Here is a 10167-nt window from a genome sequence, read left to right as displayed (position 1 = left end):
CTCTCTCTCTCTCTCTCTCTCTCTCTCTCTCTCTCTCTCTCTCTCACTGAAATACTGAATGAAAAAATGAAATGTAATTTATGAACGTTTCTTTCTTTATTCTTTAACTTTAATAGCCTATCTGAATATCTGATCTCACATCTCAATAAGTCTCTCTCTCTCTTTTGAACGGTCTCTTATTGGTTGGCTTTTACTTTTTTTCCTGTTTTTGTCTTTTTTTTTTTTTTTTTTTTTTTTTTTTAATTTGGCTTTATCTTATCCCTTTTTGTTGGTCAGTGTGTTGGTCTTTTTTTTTTGCTAAAAGTCAGTGTGTTGGTCTTTAGTGTAACGTGTGTTTACTGTGTTGTGATTTGTGATTGGCATTGCGAAATATTTTGATTGCAGCTGGCTATTGTGATTAGGGCACATGTTGTGCTTGTCTGTTGTCTGTTGAGTGGGGTGGGGAGGGGGTAGATGGGCTCATGGGGCCGGGTAAACAATAATTAAATAATGTAATATGCAACACATTACACTGCTTTAATTATTGTGTTGCACATGGAATGTATAATGTTCGGCTCTTTTAATGTAATATGTACAAGGGGCTAAACAATATAACAAATTAAAGCAGTATAATTAATGACAAATAAATTAAAGCAATATAGTTTATTGTTACACTAAACAACAATAATTAAAGCTATATAATTAAATTAACCAATACATTATAAAAGACAAATTAATTAAATTATTTTTGTTTTTGTTTGAGGGGTTATTATTAATTAAATTTGTATTAAAAATGGGTTGACTGTCTAAATTATAGTGGAAATTTTGTTTTTTTCTTGAGTATGAATAACATTCATATAACTAAATAAAAATTTCTAATTAATATTTTATTTTTTAAAATTCTTTTCAGGTTAATTTTTGAGTCATATTCTTAAAGCTAAAAGAATTATGAGCAAACGAAAAACAATTGATGCATTCTTTAAGAAAAAAGATGTTAGCAATTCAGAAATTAGGACACCTGTGGCTGTAGAAACAAATGTTAATATTTCGATGCTAGATGGATAAATATGTGAAGAGATAGATCGTGATCCAAGAACACGTAAACAAATATGTGAATTTCTTATCAACAAACAAGATGAAATCCGACGAGCTTATCTCATAGAAGGTCCATACCAACCTAAAGATATAGTCTATCCATACAATGATGATACTCATCGTCGTCGATTTCAACCTTCATGGTTTGTTTCACATAAGGATTGGTTGGAATACTCACTTTCAATGGATGCTTTATATTGTCTACCATGCTACCTTTTTAGTAAGAAACCAATAGGTCGTCCCGGATTAGATGCATTTATTTCAACAGGTTTTAATAATTGAAAAAAGGTGAAAGATGGAATGAATTGTCCTTTAATTCGTCATGAAGGGAAAGAACCAAACTCCCCACATAAAATTGCTATGAAATGTTGCGAGGATTTAAAGAATTATTCACAACATATTGACAAGCTAATTGAGAAACAAACGTCAAAAGAATTAGAGAATAATCGGTTGCAGCTCAAAACCTTAATAGAGTGTGCTCAATGGCTAGCATTTCAAGCTTGTGCTTTTAGAGATCATGATGAAAGCCTTGATTCAAAAAATAGAGGTAATTTTATTGAATTGATAAAATTCACATCAACTTTCAATGACAAAGTAGCTAGTGTTGTCTTGGAAAATGCTCCAGGAAATGCCAAATGTACATCACCCACAATTCAAAAGGAGATTTTGCATATTCTTGCTAGTAATGTGCGAAATACTATTCGTGAAGAAATTGGGGATGCAAAATTTTGCATTCTTGTTGATGAAGCCCGGGATGAGTCGAAGAGAGAGCAAATGGCCATTATTTTGAGGTTTGTTGATAAAGAAGGTTTCATTAAAGAGCGTTTCTTTCATGTTGTACATGTTAGAGACACTACTGCATTGGCTTTAAAGAATGAGATATGTGCTGTCCTTTCTCGTTACAACCTCCACATTGAAAATATTCGAGATCAAGGATATGATGGGGCTAGTAACATGCGTGGTGAATGGAATGGATTACAAGCTCTTTTTCTTAAAGATTGCCCATATACTTATTATGTACATTGTATGGCTCATAGGTTGCAATTAGCTCTAGTTACAGCATCTAGAGAAGTAAAAGATGTTCATCAATTCTTTGATCATTTGGTTAATATTATCAATATTGTTGTTGGTTCTAGTAAGCGTAATGATGAATTGTAACATGCTCAAGCAGAACAAGTTGAGATTATGATTGCTTCTAATGAAATTGAGACTGGGAGAGGTGCAAACCAGATTGGTATTTTGCAACGAGCTGGAGATACTAGGTGGGGATCTCATTTTCAATCTATTTGTAGTTTGATTAAAATGTTTGATGCTATTTGCAAAGTTATCAACATTATCTCTGAGGAAGGGGCTAACTATAAACAACGCGGTGATGCCGAGGGAGCTTATCAGGTATTAACATCATTTAAATTTATTTTAATCTTGCATTTGATGAAAGAGATAATGGGAATTACTAATGTTCTTTGCCAAGCTTTGCAACAACATTCTCAAGACCTTTTAAATGCTATGCATTTAGTTTCAACTACAAAATCACTTATTCAAAAGTTGAGAGATGATGGATAGGAGCCTTTACTTGCTAATGTTATATCATTTTGTGAGCAACATGAAATTGATATTCCTGATATGAATACTCGTTACACTAAAGGTCGAGGTAGATATCGTCGTCAAGATGATGATTTAACAATGGAACATCATTTTAGAATTGGCATATTTACAGTTGCAATAGACTTTCAATTGTAAGAATTGAAAAGTAGATTTTGTGAGCTAACAACAGAACTTGTCATTTTTAGTTTAGCATTTTCGCATTTTTTGAAAAACATTTACTTCATTTATGATCATGAAACTCTCTCCTAGTCAGTTACAAACTCTTTGAAACCTATTTCAAACCTAATTAGGAATTGATGCAGCTTATTTATATGAATTCTCCTATGACAAATCTCTGCATAAAGGTTAGGAAAACAAAATAATCACAAGCAAAAGTCATCCATGGCTAGCAATCATAATTTTTCTCATTCAACAATTCATGACATCAATAGATGGCTTCGTACCTTTGATTTCAGTACCAAAACCAATTTTACAGCCTTTAAATTAAAGGGAATCAAGGCTCTGAGGAATGTCAAAATCAAGTGGTACTTCCTTCGAGCTACTGTGAAATTATGGGATCTCGAAGATCATGTGTTCTGATTTAACACTACTAAAATTTGTCAGACAATTGAAGAATTCTCTGCTATCTTAGGCTACGATCTAGGTAAAAAATCTATAGCAGCTTCATGTGACCCTAGGCATAAGGAATCTTTGTCTAATGGTCTTGGTCTTCCTACTTCCATTACTGATAGTATGATTAAAGCTCATATGGTGAATCTTTGTGTCATTATCTCTCGGCTAATTGACAAACGCACCCATGGAGTGACCGAAAATATGCAGAAAAACTTCGGTTTGGTTTTATGCTTTATGGGAGAACTTTTGCTTTGCTCTGGAAGACACAGCTTTAAGGATACTCGAGCTATAACTGTTGTGAATCAAATTAAGCATGGTGATAACCCTGTTTCTTTGATCTTGGCAAAAACTCTTCTAGGATTGGATGTTGTATTTCATGGTGGAGAAACTCAGAACTTTTTAGGGAGTCCTTTGACTTTGCAGATATGGCTAATGGAGCAACTGGACATGATTGCCAAGCCTACAACCGGTAATTACAGGCCTAGCAGTTTTCTTAGTAAGGCTGTAATCAAGACTAAATGCCAAACTGAGAGTGACTAGGTGAAATTCTTAGACAAGAAATCTAGTACCTCAATTCAATGGGACTGTTATTAGTGGAAGTGCCCACCCCCTTTACTGAGGTCTCCAAGATCAGATCATATTTTCCTTGTTGGATTCCGGAGAGTAACTTTCTACAAGGGAGACAGACTCTTGAGGTAATTCAAATATGAGCAAGGAATACCTGGTGGCAAAAGAAGAAGACTTTTCTCTCCTATGGATACAAATCCTACTTCTATACAAAACATGCTATTGGGTTTAGAGATGGCTAACTGAGTGGACCAATCTTTTGTCAAGGCCAAAAGATGAGTACAGAATACTCTAACTGGTTGATAGAAAAGATTGTTGACAAGGAAGCTGAAAGGATTGCTATGAGAGAACAATTTCTCAAAGACAACTGGGAAAGACCTGATGAACACAACTATGAATTCAAAAGAATGGACAATGCTGACAAAGTACCTATCATAGAGGGAATTGATGATCAATAGAAAAAGAAAAGGCTGAAGCCAAATTGACCCCTTTTTTATTTTCTTTGAATCATGTTTATTTTAGAAGTTGATGTAAAAACCTCTTATGTTTAGGAATTATTTAGGATTTGCAAGTTAGGGATTCTGTTTAAGGTGTAGGCTTTTGGGGTTTTGGAATTTTTATGGTTTGGTTTAGGGTTTGGGCTTTTGGATTTTGTGTAATGGAATGGTTGAATTTTTGGTAATTTTGGTTAATGGGAAAATGGTGGGTTTTGGGAAATTGTGATTGAACCAACGCATGGTTGCCTACATACCCCCTTAATAGAAGGATCAGGTCATCACATACTTCATGGATGATAATGGCTTTTTTTTTTTTTTTGCCTAGGTTACCCTTTCGGGTTTTCAACCTAGCAAGCTCTCTCACTCTCTTTTTTTTAACTCTCCTTTTGCATAGACCGCCCTTTTGAGTTTTCAACCTACCTATTTTGTTTTTTTTTTTTTTTTTTGCTCTAACTTTTGCCTAGACTGCCCTTTCGGGTTTTTAGCCTAGCGAGCTCTTTTTTTTTTTTTTTTTTTTTAAGTGAAACCCAGGAAAGGAAAAAACTTAATTTACAACCACCTCAAACATGGTATTTCTTCAATTGATCCATGTTGGTTGGCTTAGTGAAAGAGTTTGCATCCAACTCCATCAATCTTACTGCTCCCCCAGAATAAATCTGCTTGATAATGTATGGGCCTACCCAATTTTGCTTGAACTTCCCATTTGTATCTTGAACTGGGGCTCGGATTTCTTTCAACATTAAGTCCCCCAACTACAAATCTCTGGTTCTCACTTTCTTGTTGAAAGCTTTCCTAAGCCTCCTTTGATATCCTTGAATGTGATACAAGGCTTTGAGTCTTTTCTCATTTAGTATGCACAACTAATCATATCTGCTCTGCAACCAATCTACTTCAGAGATTTCACTTTCCAATACTATCTTTAGTGAACGGACACCCATTTCAATGGGAAAGATTGCTTCCAACCCATACATCAATGAATAAAGAGTGGCTCCTGTGGAAGATCGAATTGATGTTTTACACCCCAGAGTGCATAGGGCAACTATAGTTGCTAGTCCTTGTAGTTCTTTGTGCTCTTCTTCAAGATTTGCCCAATGTTTTTATTAGTAGCCTTAACTGCTCCATTAGTTTAAGGACAATAAGGCGAAGATTTGTGGTGCTAAATATTAAATTGTCATAGCAAATTTTCTGTTTCTCCTTTGAAATGCTGCCCGTTGTCGGAGATAATTTCATGCGGTACCCTATATCTGCAAATGGTATTGGTCTGAATAAACTGAGCAACTTTCTTTGAATTCAAAACCTTGAATAAGGCAGCTTCTACCCATTTAGTAAAGTAATCAATGGCTAAAAGTAAAAATTCATGGCCATTGGATGTTGTAGGGTGGATCTTCCCAATAATGTCTATTCCCCATGTAAAGAATGGCCAAGGTGATGTCATGGTATGTAATGGCATAGGTGGTATGTGCTTCAAATCTCCATGGAATTGGCATTGATGGCATCTTTGAACATGAGTTGCACAGTCAGCATCCATAGTGGTCCAGTAGTAACCCTGTCTCATTATCTTCCTTGACAGCATATGCGCATTCATATGTGGCTCATAACTTGACTCATGAACCTCTTCAATTATTTGTTGTACTTCCTTGGTAGTTACACAAAGGAGATGAATTCCATCATATGATCTTCGGTAAAGCCTTTCACCACAAATGATGTAATTAGTAGACAACCTCCGGATGGTTAACTGATCATTCTTGTCTGTAGACTCCGGGTATGTTCCATTCTTAAGGTATTGTAGGATGTCTGAGTACCATTCTCCTTCCCCATTATTTTCCTCATCTTCTTCTATTGTCATGTAGTAGGCTAGTTCTTCTTTTCATTCCAACATTATCGATCTAGCTTCATCTTCTTTTGGCCCATCTATCATAGATGCCATGGTTGCTAAAGCATTTGCTATTTGATTCTGCATCCTCGACACATACTAATATTGGATCTTGCTAAATTTTGATGACCACTTCTGGAGACATTAATGATAAGGCATAAGTCTTTCTTCTTTGATCTTTCATTTATTCTGTGCTTGAGAAATTATTAGAGTTACGTCTCTATACACCTCAAACTCTTTCTCTCCTTGGCCTAAGGCTGGTTGTAGGCCCATAATACAAGTTTCATATCTTGTGGCATTGTTGGTAGCAAGAAAGTTGAGTCTACTAGAAAATAGAATGTGTGCCCCTTTTGGAGAAATTGAGAGAACTTCAATTCTACTTCCGCTTTGATTTGTTGCTCCATCAAAATACATCTTTGATGATTCTACTTCAATCCCCATAATGTCTTCATCCGGAAAGTCTCCTTGGATCTCTTCAGCTTCTTCTGGAGAACAATGGGCTAAGTGATCGCCAATTGCTCTTCCTTTCACAGATTTCTGAGTCACATACTTAATATCAAATTCTGACAAAAGTAAAACTCATTTAGTAGTCTTTCCATCTTGCACAGATTTTTCCATTAAGTACTTCAAAGGATCCATTCTTGCAATTAACAAAACCTTGTAAGCAAGCATGTAATGTCTGAGTTTTCGGGTTGCCTATACAAGTGCTACACATGTCTTCTCTAATGGTGAATACTTCTCTTCATAGGGCAACATCTTCTTGTTGATGCAGTAAATCACATTCTCCTTTCTAGTCTCCTCTAGGTATTAAGTAAGTAAAGCCCCTATTGTTGTATTTGTAGTGGTGAAATACAACAATAATGGCTTTTCAGGAACTGGTGGGACAAGTATTGGCAATTTCATTATATAACTCTTGATCTTCTCGAAGGCTTCTTGGAATTGTTCATTCCACATTGTAGAGACTTCTTTCTTGAGTAGTCTGAAGATTGGTTCACACGTCATAGTGAGTTGGGCTATAAACCTACAGATGTACTGTATCCTCCCCAGAAATCCTCGGATCTCCTTTTCAGTCCTTGGAGGCTTCATCTCTACAATTGCCTTGATTTTTTCAAGATCAACTTCTATTCCCTTTTGGCTTACCATAAACCTTAACAATTTTCTAGATGTGTCTCCGAAAGTACACTTCTTTGGATTCAACTGCAACTTGTAGAACTGAATTCTCCCAAAGAACTTCCTCAAAGTCGAAATGTGCCCTTCATAGTCTTTGGACTTTACTATCATGTCATCAACATAAACTTCTACTTCTTTGTGGATCAAATCATGCAGCAAAGTGGTGGTTGCTCGTTGGTAAGTAGCACCGGCATTCTTAAGGCCAAATAGCATGACCTGGTAGTAGTATGTCCCTTGTGGAGTGATAAAGGAGGTTTTCTCCATATCTTCTAGAGCTATCTTAATTTGATTGTATCCTGAAAATCCGTCCATAAATGAGAGAAAAGCATGCCCTACTGTGTTGTCCACTAGGATGTCAATGTGAGGCAAAGGAAAATCATCTTTTGGTTTGGCCTTATTCAGATCTCGAAAATCTACACACATTCGGACCTTCCCATCCTTCTTTAATACCGGAACTACATTAGCTAACCATTCTGGATAGTTGACCACTCTAAAAAATCTTGCATTGTACTGTTTTTCTACTTCTTCTTTGATCTTGAGAGTCCATTCTGGCTTCATTCTTCTTAATTTCTGCTTGACTGGCTTCATGGTTGGATCTGTTGGAATGTAGTGTTGTACTATATCTTTATCAATTCCAGGCATGTCTTCATATGACTAGGCAAAGATTTCTTTGAACTCTGTCAACAGTGCCACTAATGCATCTTTCTCTAAGGCAGTTAAGGTATTGCCCACTTGGATCATTTTGGGCTCATCATTAGTTCCTAGGTTAATGGGATGGGTTTCTTCTTTTATAGGTTCTAGGTATCCATATTTTAATTCCATATTATTAAGAGTTTCTTTACCTATTTCAGAAATAAAAACATTCAAAGCCAACAAATAAGCAGAGTAAAAAATCATATTAAAAGGAAAAGAGTTTTTAATAGACTCTACAAACTTAATAGACTCAATTGGAAAACTATCACAAACAAATTTAACAGGAATTGAGACACTAGCAGAAATAGACTTAATAGGAACGGAAACAATGCTCTTGGTAGGAGTGATTAGCTCGGCAGTCTTGATCTTCTTGGTGAAAGTGACTGACTTGACGGTCTTGATTTTCCTCACAGAGTCCTCCATATGGTGGGTGGCTCCCTCCCATGCCCAGTTCTTTAACTCGGTTATGGCTTCCACAATGGTAGGTGGCTCCTAGTAAGCTCTTTCTTCCCTCAACATCAGTACTATGGGGTCTACATCCATATAATTCGTACCTTGTTCTTCAACCTCCATATCTGTGGGCTAGTCGGTCACAAAAGCATCCAGGCGCTCCATGCTATCCATTTATTCATCAAATAGCTCATACTTACCTCTGTTTCCCAAATCAATAGGTTGAGGGAGATGCTCTGGCTCACTTCCTTCCATTCTCTCCTCATTACGTTTAGCATTCTCAAGTGTCATGATTCTAAGACTGTGGACCATCAATTTTTGGTCTAGAGCGGCCAACCTAGGATTTATATCATCATCCTCTATAGTATGTAGGGTTGGCGTACTTGGTTCTAAATCATAATACGATCCCAATTCAAGAACCTCTCTTCCATGCTTGTCATACCTAGGGCCAGACCTTAAGCTAACATTAGTGATATCGCTCCAATCTGAAAGATGCCCATAGGGATATTCTTTATGATACATTTGATTGGCTTGTGCATTCTCCTTTCTTGCATTCTCTTACACATTTATCAGAATGTATTGATTACTATCAGTATCGCTTCACCTGTTAGCTTCAGTATCATCTTCAATATCTTAATTATAGTAGTCCACATCACTGTCATATTCCTCATAGAATAGGTCTACATCTTCATCTTCTCTTTCACTAGGGGGTTCACCCCAATCATCTCCGCTGTACAGGCTATCATAACTTCTATTGCTGTTGTCATCACTATTGGTGCTACTGTCATTATTATCATGTCCACTCTCACTGCTACTGTTGTCACTACTACTATCATTCTTGTCTTCACTTCCATCTTCATCATCACCAAGGGTTGTTCCTCCTTCCTCATCTCCATCTTTGGCTCCTAGTTCATATGGGCTCTTCAATGTATGCTAGCAGGCCTCCCAATATTCTTTTTCTTCTATTTTGTAAATATGATCTCCAAGGAGTTTAGTCATGGCATCAGGATCCATGTGATCAGCCCAATCAGTAGGAACCAAAGTGGTATCTTATTTCTTCAATTCTAGAACCTCATTGTTGCAATCAAGTAGTATCTCGAAATCGGGCACCATTGTCTTTATTTTAGGATTGAATATCAGTTCTGGGAATCCCTAATAACGTTGATTTTCTCCAACTTTTACAAACTTCCCATTTAGTGTAGGAATGTAGGGCTTCAGAGGTTTTGGAGGACAAGGAAGTCCTTTTGCTTTGGCCTTGGCTCAGGCCATCCTTCTTACTTCCATTTCCAACAAATCATCATCAATGGGCTTATAGCCTAGCCCAAAAGGTGGTGTGGCAGTAGGAATTGTCAAGTCTTGAATGGTTGGTTTCTTCACAGCTCTCCCCAAATTCATCCTAATAAGATAGTTCATTCTCCTAATCATTGGTACCACATTGTTGTTACCATAAGGAGCAAATTCCATTGGGATCTTTTCAACTTCTTCTCCTCTCTTTTCAAAGCCAGGCTTCTCGATCTCAAAGCCAACTAAGGTCAATGGCTCTTTCTCAAAATCAATACCATAAATGGGTTTAGGCACAATCAAAGTATCTCCATAGATGGTCACAATAGCCCCTTCATGTGGAAA

At 36.6% G+C, this 10167-nt stretch overlaps 1 protein-coding gene across 1 annotated transcript; it reads left to right on the top strand.

Moving 5' to 3' along the window:
• Positions 1 to 1434: 1434 nt before the first annotated feature.
• Positions 1435 to 2232, top strand: LOC115985569 (zinc finger MYM-type protein 1-like). The gene has a single exon (XM_031108508.1). It carries the CDS (start codon positions 1435 to 1437, stop codon positions 2230 to 2232), a length of 798 nt encoding a protein of 265 aa, XP_030964368.1.
• The last annotated feature ends 7935 nt before the right edge of the window (positions 2233 to 10167 follow it).

Source organism: Quercus lobata, chromosome 4, assembly GCF_001633185.2.
Source record: "Quercus lobata isolate SW786 chromosome 4, ValleyOak3.0 Primary Assembly, whole genome shotgun sequence".
NCBI classification, from domain to species: Eukaryota; Viridiplantae; Streptophyta; class Magnoliopsida; order Fagales; family Fagaceae; genus Quercus; species Quercus lobata.
The sequence above is the reverse complement of the archived record's forward strand: the minus strand, read 5'-3'. Positions and strand labels throughout refer to the sequence as shown.